Genomic DNA, 18,193 nt, shown 5'->3' on the forward strand with positions numbered 1-18,193 from the left:
CAGCAGGCCGAATATTCCTGAATGCCTTCCTGGGATCACTAGAATGTTAGACATATTTGCTGCAAAGACTCCTTATCTGTCACTTTTCTGCCTCTGTGAGCTCTTCCATGAATTCCAATTGTTTTGCACATTGTTTCCATAAGAGTTAATGTAACACACAGGTGCAGTGGTTCATGCCTGTAATCCCAGTGGCTAGGGAGGCTGAAATAGGAGTATTTCAAGTTTAAAGCCAGTGCCTCACCTCAGCAATGGTGAGGCACTAAGCAACTCAGTGAGACCCTGTCTCTAAATAAAATATAAAATAGGACTAGGGATATGCTCAGTAGTTGAGTGCCCTTGAGTTCAGCCCTGGTTACCCCCACCCCAATTGCTAACATAACCTAGTTTTTATGTAGTCTCTTTCAATTGTAGTTGTAGATGTGTTAGATGAAGTTGGGCCCAACTTTGAGAGCAGAGATTCTTAGCGAATGATCCCTGAACCCTAAAGATCTTGTGAAATCTCTAAAAATTCCTATGAAACTTTGGACACATTAATGTATGAACATTTTTATCATCTCTCCAGCATACTTAAGATTCCAATGAGATTTCTGATACTATTGCTTCTATTTAAAAGGTCCCTGGTCAAATATTTCTTCAGGCATTTTAGGCATTCCTATTCGTGTCATTAATTAAAATCTTTTCTTATTGCAACATTAATTTTTAAAAATATCCTTTTGCTTGGAACTCATGAAATGCTTTTCAGAAAACAAGGTGGATTATAGCACTGATTCAGTTTTTTTTTTTTCACTGACCGATTTAATTCTTGAAGAAATGTATTGTAGGTTAGGCTTTTCCTTTTATATAAACTTTATTTTTTTCTAAGTTTTGTAGAGGGTTAATAGAGATGAAAAGTAATATCTGAAGTAAGACCTACTGAGGTTGTAATTTCCAAGACTTCAGGAAAATCCTGTAGATTCATATTTGCAGTCTACCACACTTACCCATGGTATTCATTGGAGAGTTCTGTGTTTGTGGTTTGAACAAACACAGTAAGGTCTGAACAAGAAAAAGTTCTAAAATTTTACCCTTCGATGTCTTCAAAACATTTGATTTAATTTTATCCATTCACATGGTTGGTTTATATTTAGAGTGCTGAAGAGGATCTGGTTTATTTGTTTTTTCCTTCTTATTGAGATTTATTCTAAAAATTCTTATTTGATTCAAAAATACAGTAGAATTGAAATTTTCCTAATGTAATGTCTTCAACAATTAATAAAACCAATAATTTCAATCTTTCTCTTAATCCTTTCTCATCCCTAAATATCACTGTGGTGCTATATTTTACCCATTTTCCTAAGTTTTCTAGAAGTTACTTTGTGGTTGAGCTTCATTCATTGCTTAGTAAGGACCTTTCCATGGAATTGGTGAACACAGTTACTAATAAAGAAAGCAAGCTTTAGCGGAACTGGGAATGGGCTGAAGTTACAATATCCAAGGTTTCTGCTCTTGTGACTCACTTTCGACCTGTTTTGTAGCAGAAGAGAAGGTTTATTCACATTGGGACAAAAATTAGTAACTGTCTTGCTCTCAAAGTCCTTGAAAGTATTTCTACATGGCTTTCAGCAAAGTTTGAGAGAGGCTTCCATGATTACACAATGGAAATGAAAGTTTTCCGTTAAACATCAAGTGTTGTGTGACAGAATCTTCTATCTATTGTTAGACACAAAAGCATGTTTTGTTTGTGTTGAGTGGAAGGATGCAGGTGTTCTGAAAGAAAGAAAATGCTTTTCATATTTAGTGAGCAACTTCTAAGTTGTGATGCTGCCCCAGGCTGTGTATTTTATGGCCTATCTACTTTATGGCTTACATTTTTCTCACCATAATCAGTAGTCATTAAAAAAGAAATTATCACCATCATTAATTTATAGTTGGGAAAAACAAGTTTAGCTGAACTGCCTTGGGTCATGTAGCTGGTGAGTAACAGCTAAGATTCAATCCCAGATACCCTGACCCACATCCATGTGCTCCAACAGGTTTACAGCTGCTTCTCTGCAGAAAGCAGCTTGCAGGGAATAATGTAGAGGTGAGAGAAAGTGACTGGCTTTCCTTGCAGTCTCCAGCTTTTAATAATATATTCTTTGAAAATCATAGAAATAAAAATTCATTTCAGTAGGTCTCCTTAACTGCTGTTTGATACATACCTGATATCTTTACAAGGGACATGGCAACTAAGCCAAACTCTTTTGTCATTTGGTTCTTTCCAACCATTTGTTTTTAGAAACATGGCCTTTGTCTTCTGTTATCATTTATACTGTTCTTCTAAAAGGGATTGAAAGTGATGATTCATGTCTTAATCTTTATAAGTGTCTGCAGTGGAAATATATGACAAAATCTAACAGTCTGATATGGGAAAATGTCCTTGTACATTAAAAACAACTTGTTTCCTTTCAGATATCTTCAAGTACATCCCACCCTGATGCTCCTACAAAACAGTGTCAAGCATCAGCCTTGTTTCAGTTTGCAGAGGTAAAGCTTTCTTTTTTTTTTAAATGTTTATTGCCCTCAGAAAACATATTTATCTTAGAAACTACTGAAATGGAATTTTAATAATGTATAGTCAACTTTAAGCATGGCTGTTGCCATTATTAATGTAATACACAGATATTTATGGCTCTTTGCTGCCTTTGGTATAATCATAGTTGAGTCAGTTTCATATTTTATACCCATTTTATAAACATTCATTAAGCTCATTCAGAATAGGCACTTACCAGTAATCCATTTATTTTATTTTACCTTGTTTTTAATTTATTTTAAAAGCTTAGAAAAACTGCTGTCAACATGAAGGCCAGAAGATTCCGATTTGTTAAATGTTTCCAGTAGTGAAATTAGGTGCTATAATTCATGAATAACGTTCTCAAAGCAGATGTAGTGGTGAATATGACCTGTTAAATCATCAGTACTTAGCTTTCGGTATGATGTAGCTGCAGCCAGTGTTTTTATTAGTGTTTAATCCCCGACTTTGATCAAGTTAGCTCTTGCAGGATCTCAGATTTCTTCAGTTTGTCAGCCAGACAGAGCACATGCTAGAGAATACTTTCTTGTTGATAATCTGAGGAAGCAGATCTGATATGCTTGATTTTGCCACAGAACCCTGGCCTCAACCATATGCTCGATCCTGTTGAGCACTGTGTGACAAATAATAAATCTCATACAGTTTATGAAAATAAGATGCTGCCTGCTTTAGGTCTTTCTCATTTTGCCTTTTTATTCCAACAAAAAATGCATATCAGAAAGTAAGCAATTTTTAATAGGATTGAGAGAATGAGAAGCAGGACTGTTCTATTTAATATTGATGTATTGAATTACTGTGATTCATTTGAATAAAGAGGACTGCATAAATGAAATGTAAAATGATATCCTTTTGGCAGGAGAAAATCTAGCATCTTCCTTTGAAAAAAGAGAAAAAAATTACTCTAAGCTTTCGTCTACCCTCTTCCCCGCCAAAATGCTACTTCCTCTTGGGATGCTTGTATTAACCACTGTGACTTTGTGTCAGCAGTAGGCTGCTTATGTGTTAGGCTTCTTTGCCACAGTATTCACTTTAGTTGCTGAGGGCTATTGTTTACAACTGGTGACAAAAATACACGATGTTATCATTTCATAAAGAACAATTTGCTTGATGAATCTGAATAAATTAGTATTTTATTATAATTTTCCATTCTGATAAATAGGCTGTTGTTTTCGGTGTATGGGAAAATGGTTTTGTTTAATAGCACATCTTTTTCTCTGGTTGTCAACACCCATTAGTCTGTTCTTAATAAGTTTTTAAAGAGTTAAAAAAGAATTTTGGCATGTTGACTAAGGTTATTTTTAATATTGATAACTGAGCTATTCCCATCCAACTTTTCAGAAACATTTTCTTGAAAACAGAATTTGCCATGTATTCTGTTTGATTAAATTCTCCATTCTACAGCATGAATATTAGAAAGGTATAGTGGCTCAACTTTGACACACGTGATATTTGCATATGCATTAACTACCAAGGGTATTCAACTTAATGTAAAATGTCAATGTGACATATCTGAGCTGGTCTTGGTTGGTGTCCACAGCATGATTAGTTGTTATTTAAAAGATATTCCATCATCAGATTCATTAGGAGCCCCTGAAGCCCTGCAGCAGTTCCAAGGGCCTACTTTGATATTATACAGGCACTATCTTGTGATTCTGCAGAAAAAGATTCTGTACCTCTCTTAAAGTAATTCGTCTTTGCTGCTTAGCACACTCTTCAGAAGACTAGAGGATTCGTTCCTTGTCTCTTAATTTTATTAAGTTTATTTTCTAAGGAAGAAAAGAACTTATTTGACGTCTGAGAGTTGTCCCACTGATCAAGAGCACTTGCCTCTGAGGGCTTTTGGTTTTTGACAAGAAGAATATGTAGGATTTGAAGAAGTTTAATAATATTGTTTATTTGAAAACTTATTAGGAGCTGTTTCAATGATTTGTAACATAGGAAGGCATGCATCATGGAAAACCCAAAATAATATGGATAATGTAAAAAAGTGTTTTCTATTATGTTCTAGAATTCAATGCAATTCCCTATTCTCAACTCTAAGGGTATTACTTTTCCTAGTTATATTTTGCATAGGTTGATGATATAAGCCCTTTCAATTTCTAAGCAAATTAAATAAATTATGGCATCTTTTGTTAGTTTTAAATGTTATATGTGTCATGTAAGAGAAGTTCATGATACTGTAAGGATATATAATATGTCTAGTCATTTTCCTCTTATGACAAAGAGAAGCCTAAGTTTCAATCTTGATCTGACCTTCTGTCAGCCCAATACTGGGCTGGTTTATTTAAAGTTAAAAAGAACTAACTAGCTGGGCGTGGTGGCACACACCTGTATTCCCAGGGGCTTGGGAGGCTGAGACAGGAGGATCTCAATTCAAAGCCATCCTCAGCAATGGAGAGACCCTGTCTCTAAATAAAATATAAAGTAGGACTAGGAGTGTGGCTCAGTGCTCAAGTGCTCAAGTTCAATCCCCAGTACTCCCCCCTCCAAAAAAAAGCTAGGTGAACTAATAAAATTATCTACTGAAATCTGCCATGAGCATGTATATTGCAGTAGAAACAAAATGGGCTATAATTACTATGATGATATACCTAAAGCTCTTAATATCTCATGATACACCATCACCTTTGACAAACAGAAAAACCTCATGAAATTCTTGTTCTAATTATTTTGTAGCAAAACTTTACAAACTTTAAAGTATATCAGTGTCACCTAGAAGGCTAGGTGAACCTCACTCCCAGAATTTTGATTTATCAGTGGAAGTGTGGGCCTGAGAGTATGCCATCAGGTTTTCTTTTAGGAAACCACAATTTAAGACACTTACCTCTAGTTATATTTTTTTAATCCCCAAATTACTAAATTATGATTGTTTTGACACTCTACTATATCTGTATGGCCTCATTGGGGAAGGGATGGAAAAGAGGAAGGGATGAGTATGTAATTAAATTGTCCAGTGGACCACTTTATACCCATCCCTTTTCAGAGGGATTTGGTAGATTATTACTTAGTTAGAAATGAATGTTCATATAGCTTAGGAATCAATTAGGTCTTTAAAAATTTTTTTTTAATGTGGTACTGAGGATCGAACCCAAGACCTCACATGTGCAAGGCCAGTGCTCTACTGCTGAGCCACAACCCCAGCCCCTCAATTAGATCTTTTAATGTACTTATTTTTTAATGTTATTTTTAAACCAGGCATCCAAAATCGTTTGAAACCATTCCTGCTAATTTCATATACAAACTCTTAAGAGAGATTTCTCTATACAATCTCTTAGAAATGGGTTATTTATTGTGTAATATATTTGTCCAAGAAACCTACTTTTTAAAAACCAATAAGCCCTGGGCACTTCTTTGGGTTGAAATAGTTTTTTTTTTTTTTTTTGGTGTGTGTGTGTGTGTGTGTGTGTGTGTGTGTGTGTTTTATTTCACATAAAGAAGGATATTTTTTTCCTTAACCATAGTTTTAAAACCTATTGAAGTTAACCTATATGGAACCAGGAAACTCAATAAAGCACATTTTGTTTATATATTCCTTATGAATGTTTACATTAAAGGGAAGAAAATAATATATCTACTTTATTGGATCTAGAAAGAAATAACAGAATGGGGAGACTTGCATCCCATCCCATTTCTGCCCATCTCTCATTCCATATTGACATCCGTATTTCATCCAGATTCATCTCAGCTCATCCAATTTGCTATTACTCTGTGTTTCCAGGCTCTGATTCATTAAGTTGGTCAGAATGAGTTCCCTGTCTGCATCTTTTGTTGTTTACAGGTAGAATGACACATCAGTCACTTTTTAGATCTGGTTTACTGAAGACTGATAACCAAATACAATGCCAGAGAGGGAGCTATTGTTTTCCATTATTTATCAGGTCTAAAAGCCATGACCAATTCGAATTCTCTTCTCTTCTCTGTGGTAGAGTAGATCTTTGCATTGAAAAATTACATATTTACTTTAAAGATGCGGAGAGCTAATTTAGATGGTTTAGAGCTAATTTAGATCTGGACATTAAAACTTTCCTTAGAAGATACTGTCAATAAAAGTACAAGCATAATCTCAAAAAAATTAAGGTTTTGTCACAATTGGATATAAACATTAAGTTCAAATTTAAAGCATTTTATTTCCATGAATTCCAAATATGTTATGGAATAGTACACTTCATAAAAAACATCATATACTTACACTGCAACTAATTAGTAGACATATTATGTATTTTATTGGAACTGTTAATACTCCTTTAAAGGTAAGGAAGACCAGTTGTCCTCATATTGTACATTTGTTCTTTGATTTTTTAATTCATTCAACAATTATTAGTCATTTTTCTCCAAGGTTACAATGTTTATGATACCCCTTGTACTTGCAAAAAATTCCACCATTACCTACTTTTATTTTGATCATTACCACCTGTTTCCTTGGTGCATTTATCTACCTTAGGCAAACATAAAATTAGTAATTTAATGTCTAGAGTGGTAATTTTTCTTAGCTCTTTGCCTTACCTCATGTACTCTTTCACCCAGCATTTTGCCAACCTTTATGGATGTGTACTGTTTATCTGACTATCACATAATAGTCAAAGTAGAGACTAAAATGGAGTTAATAGACTGGCAAGCACCATCCAATTTGAGGAAAGTGAAAAGCATGGCCATGAACATAACTATGCAGTATTACCCTCTAGTGATGCCATCTACCATCAAACGTGAACTTCCTCCATTGCTGGACAGTCATTGAAAAACTAACATTAACTATGTTGTTCTTACCTGAAAGGATACATGTCTCTTAAGTAGGAGATTATTAGCAGAGGTGAACAGTGGCAATACGAGAAATCAGCACTGTGCAAGCAGTGCCTAAGATCAAAACTACTAGTGTAGACATGTGTGACATAAAAAGAGAGCTCTGATACAAAGACCTGAGGGGAAAACAACATTTAAAGAACACTGTAGAGAGAAGAGCTAGCAAAGGAGAGTGACCTGAGAAGTAGGACCCTACTGTAGTAATAGAATCCAAGGTGCTACAGAGAAATTCAGGCAAGGATTCAGCCATCAGAATTATCATCTGTCCAGTTTTCCACTAACCTACCACCCCAATTAAGAAGTTAAAAGACATTTTTAGGAAACACATCTTTGTGTGATACCACTGAGTCGTTCCACAAAAATTTTATTGTTAGGAGATTCTGGAAGTGTTGGACCTCCCCCACATGCCATTTTGGAAATCATGTTTCTAGCAACCTTAAGCATAAAATCTCACCCCAGCCCTATACCTATAAATAGGTAAAAATCCTCCCAGAGGCAATGAGAAAAGCTGTTCTCATTATCATGGGGAGCTCCTTTTGGAAGGCAAAGATCCATTTCAGTCCTCCACTCAAGTCAAGAAGCTGTGCTTTAATGGAAGGAGACCAGATAATGCATCTGTGTAGTCTGTAGTTCTTCACAGAGCCTTGCTCTGCATTGAGCACAAGATATGTGGTAGTAAACAAACACAGCTCTGGAGCAGAGACCTATGCAACATAAGCGACAGCAGAGGGAGCCAGTGGAAGAACTAGAAAAACAGCTTGGGCTGTGTAGTGCCGCTCTGTCCTGTCCTTCAGCAATTCTTAATTGTGCAGCAAGTATATTATTCTACAAATGACTAAATCTAATATAAGTAGTATCCTCAGGCTTTACCGTTTTTTAACTCTGCTCGATTTCAGTTTGTAACCAACTTTTGGAATTGTACTAAAAGGGTTTATATTTACCAGTGTTTAATAACTTATTAGTACTAATAATTGTATCTCATATTGAGAGCATAATTATGACCTCAGCACTGTGCTGCTCACTAACATGAAATCTTATTGTCTCATGTAATACAGGGCAGGTGTTGTTTACATATTGAAGGTAAAGTAAATAAGGCTTAAAAGTGTTCATTATTTGAATTAAATCCACAAAGCAGAAAGTAACGAAGGCCGTCTCCCTTCAGTTCTAAAACCTTAATTCAAAGAAAGCAGAAAGTAACTAAGGCCATCTCCCTTTAGTTCTACAAACTTAATTCAAAGAACTGTCGTTTATGTTCACTACCTCATTCCTAAAGTCACTAAGAGTCAGTGGTAATTAATGAGTTTGTTTTCTCTCAGTCTAATGATAAGTAATTGAATGTAGCTTATATAAAAAAGTAGAAGTGACTTTTATTAGTAAAATATTCCAAACTTCAGAAAGATTGAACCCCATAAGTCATCTTCTAAAGGAAAGCAAATGATCAGATTAAATATGGGAGGCCTCTGTTAAAACCGATTGCACCTGGTGGAAGAAAGTGTCCTCATGACTTTCTTAAACTTTACCTTTTATGATGGGCTTTGTAGATGTTTAAATATATCTTCTACAAAGGCTCTACTCAGCAGGATTTCTTGGGGAGAAATTGCTCTAGCAGTGAGCACTTAGTCCTTCTAGGACTTCTAGAATCTCCTGTGAGTCCTGGGTGTCACCTGTAAGGATATATTTTATCAGGCAGGATTTTTTCCTGAACAATTGAGAAACAGCTTTGTCTGAGCTGGGAAAGAATTCAGAATCACAAAGAACCTGGAAGTGTAGACCATAGCTAACCATGATAGAACTTCTCCAGGAGAAGAATGTATATATCTTTCTCAGCTCTTACTGAGACTAGAAATTGAAAATGAAGTTTTCATATGAAAATAAGGCAGTGCTATTCATTTTTTATCTGTGCCCAGACACCATTTAACCAAATTGCCAGAAAAATATGCAGTCAATGTAATGTAATGTATATCACTGTTCCACAACATAGCATAAGTCTGTACAACTGTACAACTTGGATTCCTGTCCTTGATTATCAGTCTTTGAGTGTACTTGCAACATGGCCAGGGTCAGTGTTTATAAAAAAAACTTTTAGCTTCCTCAGCTCCTGTCATATTGCCTACCATATTTATTGCCTAGCATGTATTCTCAAAAAAATCTGTTGATTCACTTGATGCTGTCTTTTCACAAAGATCCCAAATATTTTCTTAAAAATTAGCCAATTGCTTGAAATGCAAAATAACTCTAAATCTCTTTTATTTTTGGCCTATTGGTGAATTTGGAAACTCAGTCAATGAAACAGAAATGGAAATGCATATCTTTTTTAAGGTTCTAGAGTTAAAACCTGGAATGTGCAGGATAATACTCTTGTCATTAAATGGGCACTATAGGGACACCTGTTTTTGTTTGTTTTTATTATTTTTTTTAATTGTTGATGGACCTTTATTTTATTTATTTATATGTGGTGCTGAGAATTGAACCTGGTGCCTCACACACACTAGGCAGGCGCTGTACCACTGAACTATAACCCCAGCCCCATTTATTTTTATTTTGGAGCTGCCAAAATAGTTCCTTTCTCTCCCCCCCCCCCAATTTGTTCTAATTAGTTATATATGACAGTAGTAAAATAGTTCTTAAAATGATCATCCCAAACATGATGTGTTCAAAGTTATTTGGTACTTGGGAGCAATAATATTCCCATAAACTAAGGAAATTTCTTATATGTATATAGATGGAAGGCAAAGATGCTGGTATCATAATTAATGTTCTTTATGTCAATTGTTTTCGATATAGATCTCTTCAAACACTTCGCAGTTGGGTGGTGCTGAGCCTGTAAAACGCTGTGGGAAGTCTGCACTCTTTCAACTGGCAGAGGCAAGTTATTGTGAATATATTGAGATAAGATCTGCAGAGGTGGAAATCACAAAATAATTATAACTGTTCCATAAACTGTACATCTCACCTTTGACCATAAAATGTGTTATATCTAATTTTCAACAATGAGAGTTAACCTTTAATTTATGAAAAAGGAATTTCAGTACTAGAAGTCATTAAGCTTAAGAAAGGTTATGCAGAGATATCACAAAATCTATTTTCAAAGGTAATATTTTAAAATAAGGGTTTTTTTTTTTTTTGTCTCTGTAGTTAAGTAAGTCCAGTGGAGCACAGAATAGCCCATGTGTTACGGTTTGGATGTGAGATGTCCTGCAAAAGCTCCTGAGTTAATGCAGGAATGCTCAGAGGTGAAATTATTAGATTATAAGAGGGATGGGACTTGTTAGTGGAATGGGCTTACTGGGTCGTAATTATAAACAGGTGGGGTATGATTGGAACAGGTGGGTCACGGGGGTTGTGTCTTAGAAGGGTTCATCTTCCTTCTCTCTAATTTTTGGCTACCACGAGGAGCTCTGCTTCTCCACCATGCCCTTCCACTGTGTTGTTCTGCCTCACCTTGGGCGTAGAGCAGTGGACTCGGCTGACCATGGACTAAACCCTAGAACTGTGAGCCAAAATAAACTTGTTCTCCCCCAAGTTGTTCTTGTCAAGTATTTTAGTCACTTTGAGAAAAAGCTGACTAACATACTGGATTACTACTTTTCTCTGTTCTCTTCAACCATCTATAAATTTCTAGAAGGCATTACTTTTAAACCAGGTTGATGTTTTAATGTTTTTTAAGTGAAGGATTCACTGGCATATTTTTATAACATCTAACACTTGTACTTTTTGATGTGACGTGGATATAAAATGCTCTCATTCCACTAAGAAAATATTAAAAAAATGTGTTTTTATAAAGCCTGCAAGAGACAGAGCCCTCCCTTGGTGGGTGATGGGTCAGGTAGGAAGGTGCCAGAAGCAGTTGTTGTTGGGCATGCACAGTGGCTTGCTCTGCCAGGCTGTGACCACTCTGCCTCAAGGGAACGTGTGGAAGGAATGTTCTCAGCACCAGGACACTATAGACATAGTTTTCCCTGCAATGAATTACGAAGTACAGAGTGAATGAATGATAAAAAAGCTTTTCTACCAAACCCATTCTCTTATTTTTCTGGCTTTTTTTTCCAGTGAGTTTCCTCTGAGCTCTTTGGTGACACAGTTCTTTTATATATTCTTAGTAATGTATTGAGCTTAATGAGATGACATGTGATTTCCAAAAATTTCTAAATTTTATGGTAGTTTGTATCATAAACATTGGGAAGTTTTAAATATCTTTAAATCAGGTTTTTAAAGCCTAGCCAGATTCATATTAGAAATATAAAAATACAAAGGCCTGAAATAGTAGTGTATATAAACAGTGGAACAAACCAGCCCATTGTTGTCTGACACTGAGCTGACGTGCTGCTTGTGTAAGACAAATTCAGACTCAAATAGAGGGCTTCGAATGGCTGGAAAACTCAGAGAAAAACTTAGGGAGACAGCAGGGAATTGTTCTAAAAAGAACTGCATGAGTCAGTGTAAACTACTACTTCACACACAACTGAAACAGTGAAGATCCAACAAAGAGGGATCTTTTGGAGTTGGACTTGTAAACAAATCTTAGTAAACAAAGAGACAGAGGTCATGAATTTTCTAAACTGCAAAATTTGTTAGGACTAGACATTTGAAGGAAGTAACAATTTTCCTTGAATGATAATGTGTGTATGGGTCCTCTGATTTTTCTGATTATGTAATTTGTCTATGTGTGTACATGCACATACATATAAACATAAATTGTTTACTTAGTTTTATAAATTAGTGTTAATACTTATCTTTCAACATGCAATATTTATTTTTATAAACCTTTTTTTTGTTGTTGTTGTTGTTAGAAATGTGTGATCCTTTGGGATACTTAGCTGTGAGCAGTGCTAAATGAATTTGTCTTCTCATTTTCTTCTAGTCATAAAAAAAAAGATTCCTTATTAAATCAGAGCTCATTAAAAAGAACATTCTTCTAATTTGTAGGGATGCGTCCCAAATATGAAGCAGATGCTATGGTTTAACAGATGTTTGAATGCTGGAATCATATTTTAAAGGGGTAAAATGACGGAAATAAGCCTATTCCAATTATAGCAAATCAGCTTATACTCAGACTTAGGTTTTTATAATATTTGAGTTAAAATATATGCTTTTGATGAAACAGTGTTGCTAAAAAATAATTTACCAAGAAACTCTTTTCACATTATTATTTGCACCACATGAATATGATGCCACAATACCAAGAGTACATTTTAGAATGACATCCTAAAGCCTTTCCACCTTCTGATTAAACATAGATATATGTACAATGGATTAATCAGCATTGTCAAATAATCACTAGTAGATAAATGTATCCTTAATTTTTATCCCATTTTTTTAGCAAAATAGAATATTTAATTGTTCTGGTGCCTCTTAGCACAAAAAGTAAGTATAATAAGATATTAAAGAGGATTTTTCCTGTTGAGTAGACCTCATGCTACCTGGAATACCTGAGGAGACAGCTTTAAATTTTTATATTCCAAGGGGAAATTCATCAAGAAATACCTTCCGATTTTGACTGGACCTGTCTCATGGGGTTTATAATCCAGTTAGTATCCCTTACACTTTGAGAGGCCTCTCATCCCCACTACAACCCTTAAGTCATTCTAGGTGAGGAGACATCATGGGTGTTGTGGTCATCTGGAGCATATCTTGCTTTTCTCTTTCCTTGGGAGGAAAGGATAGAAGTAACTTCTGTTCTTTACCCCTGCCCCATCAAGGGACCTGTAGGGGATCCAGGAGAACCACTATTAAAGATTGAGGGAGAAACATTCAAGAAGTATCTTCTCGTTCTTTACAAAAAGCAAGAAATGTTTTAGACATAAATTTGCTATGGCATCTGCCAGGCAAAAAGAGACCAAAGGAAGTTGGCAGCAGTGAGAAACTTGGAATGGCCTGCTACATTCTTAGTTTTAGCATTGTAAAGATGTGTTTCCCAAGGGTCAAGTGAGTACATAGAAAATAGATTGTTTTGATCAGACAAGAGGCCACTGGAGGCCAATGGGGTGGAATTCATAGAGAACAGATCTGGAACAGTCTTTCACAAGAGGGAAAAATATAATTAAGATGCCCTTGCTGGGGGTACTCTGATGCACACCCTGTGGCAGGGGTGGCATTCAGCTGGTTTGTGTTGAGTTTAAGGAGATGACATACAGGTGTTTTTTCTACTACTGGTAAAAAGCTTGTGACTCAATCCCCTGAGTACCCTTGCCACAACTTGGCCAGCATCCCTAAGCTCCCCTGATTCTTCCACCAACTGCAGGACACAGGAAGGGATCTTCCAGCCCTGCAGCCACATTCCTTATGATAATTGGCATGTCCCCCTGTTAAATATTTTGTATATCACCCTTTCCTATGGCATTCCCCTGAGAAAAGTCATGGACTCTTTTGTAGAGTTAGCAGGGACCAACAAAAGAAAGACGTAACCGTGGGCAGTTAATTTTATCTTGCTGTCTTCTATGACTAAACCAGAGGCTTCAGACCTTGTGAAAGGCCAGAAATCTGCTTAAAACTAAGCACTCACCATTCCCCAACCACATTCTCGTGAGCAGATCTTCTAAAGCCAGAGTTGTTGTTAACTGTCTTCTCCTTGGCAAGCAACAAAAAATGTTTTAGATGTGTATTTAGTGCTGTGATCTGTACCTACCTAGCAGGAAAAAGAAAATTGGATGAAATCAGCAAAAGGCACAAAGAGACTTGGATAGGCCTGTGCTCTTGGTTCTGATGCTATAAGGACTCACCCCTCCCCATGTTCCCATGGCCCTGCATATCCCTAGGAGATGATGCCCTAAGGAAGGACCTGATTTGGGCTCATGATTGGCATTTTGATGGGTAGACTTTTAATAGCTGAAAATTCTAGAATTTATTTTATTTATTTTTAAGAGATTTCTGCTGAGGTCAACAAATTAGGAAAAATACAGTCCTTTTTGTTTGAACCCCCAGGAGGTTTGTGGTGTTCAGTTAATCAGTTAACTTGAATTGTGCAAATACTATACTATATTGGTTTCCATTTGTTTGGAGATGAATTAGAACAGATCATATAAAGAACAGCAAAGCCTCCTCCCTAATGTGGTATTTTTGTATTACAGTTGCTTTAGTTGGAAGACAGTCTGAAGAAATTCAGAGATAACTTTACCTATACATTTCAGTAAAGAAAATTATATACTTAAAGACCACCCTTGTCTAATTAATAAGTGGGATAGTTTATTCGAACAGACAATAACAGTCTATTCCATGCCAATAACAGTATGGCTGCTGAAGTTACCTGCAAATGTATGTAAACACATATTTTAGTACAGTAAGAGCCAAAATCTGTAAAGCATATGAGATTAGTGGTATAGGAGCACTTTATCTCCAGACATAGTATAGTGCTGGTGTTCAGAGTATGGAGTATAGAGTAGGGACTGAGTGTAAACCTGAAAAGACTGTTACTAGTTTTACTCATAATACTTCTGAATGATTTTAAATGTACTTTAGATTAAATTTTTTGGTAGGATTTTTTTTAGCAAATGAATTTTATTTTCTAACCTAAAATGATAAAAACTGGCATTGAATATCTACTTGTGTTAGGCATTATTTTAAGAACTTTACATGTACAGATTCTCAGAACTATCCTCTGAGGTGGGTAATATTGTCATTCTTTTGACATATACCAAATGACAGAGAAGTTAGGTAACTTGCTTAAGGTCACATGGGCAGTGTTAAAGAGTCCAGATAGGAACCCAAACAGTCTGTCTCCATTGCCATGCTCTGACACACTGGGATGTTCTGTTGCCTTGTTTTGATGAATATTTAAAGAAGACTGTGCATGTTGCTTCTTAAAGGCATGTGTATATTATAGAAGTCTCATGGAAGACAGCTTACTCCTACACATATGTGTATAGCTGAAAAAGATGACAGATGTTCAAGACTGCTGTCAAAGAAATGGAGCTTATATTTCCTTTTTAGAAAATGTCTGTACTTTTGAAGTTGCCAAGATATATCTTATACCCTTAAATAAATGCTTATTCGTGAGTGTGCTTTGGGAGGATGCTGAGTGTTATAGGAAAGTTTGGTATACAACTCCTGTCCTGGAGGAGCTTACTCTCTAGGTGCAGAGAGATAATATTTTAAAAGTTACAGAGTAAGAATGAATTATATTTTACACTGAATCATGTTGTGAAATGATGAAACTACTTAAGAGTGATGCATGATGTGTGAAACTGAAAAAAGGTAGAAATTAGTATTGGCAGAAATGTTCTAGGGACCAAGCACAAGGAAGAGAACATAAAAGCGCATTAAGGTGGTTCTTGATAAAGGAGTCATTTAGAAACAACCAGAAATTGAAAGTAGCAACCTTTGTGCCACCTCCATTTGGCAGATATACTTTATTTGGCACACATTTTGTTGACCTGTATCATATTTCACATTTCAATTAGTGACTAGTATTTTAAAATTATATTTCAAATAAATGCAGCTTTCTGGCTGCTTCTAAAAATTTAGAGGATCTGCAGACACTGGGTCAGCCTTCCTCTGTGAGAATAATTGGTCAGAGCTGATTAGTGCTGCCTTCTTTGGTATTTGCTCTTCAAATGACACTGTCCTCTCCCTTTTCTGATGAGCTTTGACTCTTGAGGCCAGCAATCATTGCCATCATCTACTTAATACTTGCATATTCCCTCTTTTATACCTGACCATATAAAGTAGAGATTGTTATTCATGCATAATTAAATATATAGATGGGGGAGATAAAAGCAAAGAGATATAAAGCAAGCAAAGGAGATAGTTAGATGGCAATAAGTAAATCAAATAGGCAAGAGTAGAGGTCTGCATTAGGAGATTTATGAAAGATGAAGGTAGAGTGTAGCTTCCAGTCAGATTGGGAGGATATTTAGTGCACAGCAAAGAACTTTGTTCTTGAAAGATAATAAGGAGTCATTGAAGATTTGACAGGTGTAGAGAGTGAGAAAAGCAGGACATGAAGAGATACTCCTGGCAACTGTACATGAAATGGAGTGGAAACCTCTGTGGATTTCAGATCTTGTAGGAGTAGGTACTGGGAATGTAAGGCAGAAACAGGTCAGAGGAAGGTTTCAGGGTTTTCAAATAGATTTCATGATTGAATACAAGTGAGAGGCAAAGGAAAAAAAGAATTGACTCCAACTTTGACCCTGAGTGTGTGATAAAAGGATGGCTTCAAGAATTTTGACCCTGATTTGGAACCCTATTCAGGAAGCCCAGATGTTTGCAAACAAAGGGTAAGATGCTTTGTGATAGAAAGGAAGAGATGAAAGATGTTGAGGGGGAAGAGGCAGTTGAGGAATTCTCATACCCAAGGAGTCGAGAAGAGAGGAAGTTGCTAGCTAAGTAGTTGAGTTTGGAAAGCAAATACCCATGTTCCTGTGAGCACAGAAGAAAGGAAGGTTAAAAAAAGACAGTCATGAAGTTAGGTCTGTGTACCTGCTGTCTATGTTATACTCTTTTATCTCAGCTTATTATCCTAGTTACATGTATAGGTGAAGCTGAAGAAAGCGAATGCTGGATTTTTCCAGATATAATCATATGTGAAAAAGAAAAATTATAGGTCTGGTGGGTTCAAGGGAACTGGAAAAGTTATTGAAAAAGGATGAAGACATTTTCAGAGGGCAACCTCTTATATATATATATATAAACTATGTAAAAAATATAAATTTTCTTACTAAAGCCACTTAAAATCAAATGGATAGGTAAAGAGGAACTACTTCTGGCATCTGTAAAAATGTTATAATATTATTACTATTATAATTTTTAATCATAGAAAATTATGACTCATTTTTAAAAAGCCACTGTTGCTGGATGTGGTGGTACATTCCTCCAGCTAATATGGAGTCTGGGGCAAGGAAGATCAAAAGGTTTTGGCAAGTCTGGGCAACTAAATGAGATGCTGTCTCAAAATAAAAGTGCTGGGGATGTAGCTCAACAGCAGAGTACTTATCGAGAATTTGTGAGGCCCTCGGTTAGATCCCCGGTACCACAGGGAGGAAGGGAGCCATGGAAGAAGGCAAGGAATGATATCCCATGGATAATCTTACTTGACTGTGATTCCCCAATCTCATTTCATCATTGCCAGTTATTGGTTGTATTTGATTGAAATATGACTCCATTCAAATTTTCTTATATTATCCACGTTTTTATCCCTTAACAGACCTCAAGCCCAGAACATAAACCTGCTGATATTATTTCAATTCCTCCAAGAGTCATTGTAGAAATGAATTCTCATACTTAAAACTTCATTTAAGAAGACCTTTTATTTGAATGTGATGTTTCTTATCATTTTATGCAAAGCTGTGAGTTTTTTTAGAAAACTCCTTGAACTTTTCATTGCATTCCCAATTGGACAAACTTAAGTTTGGAAGAACTAAGATACAAAATGTGTGTAATGACTACCTTTAACATCTTCAGGGGAGATTTTAGCAGAGAGAAGGCCTTGTGAACAACAGCCACCACCAACCCATCTGAAATCTCACCTGGGTGAACTGTTTTAGCAAACCAAATAGAGTAATATGCCCAGACTCCAGTGTCAAGGGAAGTTTAGACCAGTGTTCTGTGATCAGTTATCTTTTATGGTAAAGAGAATCTAATTTTCTTAGCAGCAGTGCTATTGTTTTTTCTCAGAAACTGTCAACCAGTATGTATTTTTATGGTTTTATTTAATTATAAGAAAAGTGCATTTCTTGGAAAACACTGCTAAATGTCATCCTAGGGTTATGTCTATCTGTTTTGGCAGATAATAAGTCAGTACAAAATGATTGTAAACATACCTTGGCTGTAAAACATTTGTTTTGTACTAAAAAGCAGAGGTTTTGAAATAGAAACTTCCTGATTAATGTCCGCAGGTCTGTTTTCACA

General features: G+C 36.0%; 1 protein-coding gene across 2 annotated transcripts in view; it reads left to right on the top strand.

Moving 5' to 3' along the window:
- Positions 1-18,193, top strand: part of Bbx (BBX high mobility group box domain containing) — a 259,928-nt gene that overhangs the window by 201,103 nt on the left and 40,632 nt on the right. For both annotated transcript variants that reach the window (XM_077795333.1, XM_077795334.1), the window contains exons 10-11: positions 2,431-2,505; positions 10,133-10,213. In XM_077795333.1, the coding sequence (XP_077651459.1) occupies positions 2,431-2,505; positions 10,133-10,213 (156 nt within the window). The remainder of the gene's footprint in view (positions 1-2,430; positions 2,506-10,132; positions 10,214-18,193) is intronic.

The sequence above is a fragment of the Urocitellus parryii genome, chromosome 2, assembly GCF_045843805.1.
Source record: "Urocitellus parryii isolate mUroPar1 chromosome 2, mUroPar1.hap1, whole genome shotgun sequence".
Classification (NCBI taxonomy): Eukaryota; Metazoa; Chordata; class Mammalia; order Rodentia; family Sciuridae; genus Urocitellus; species Urocitellus parryii.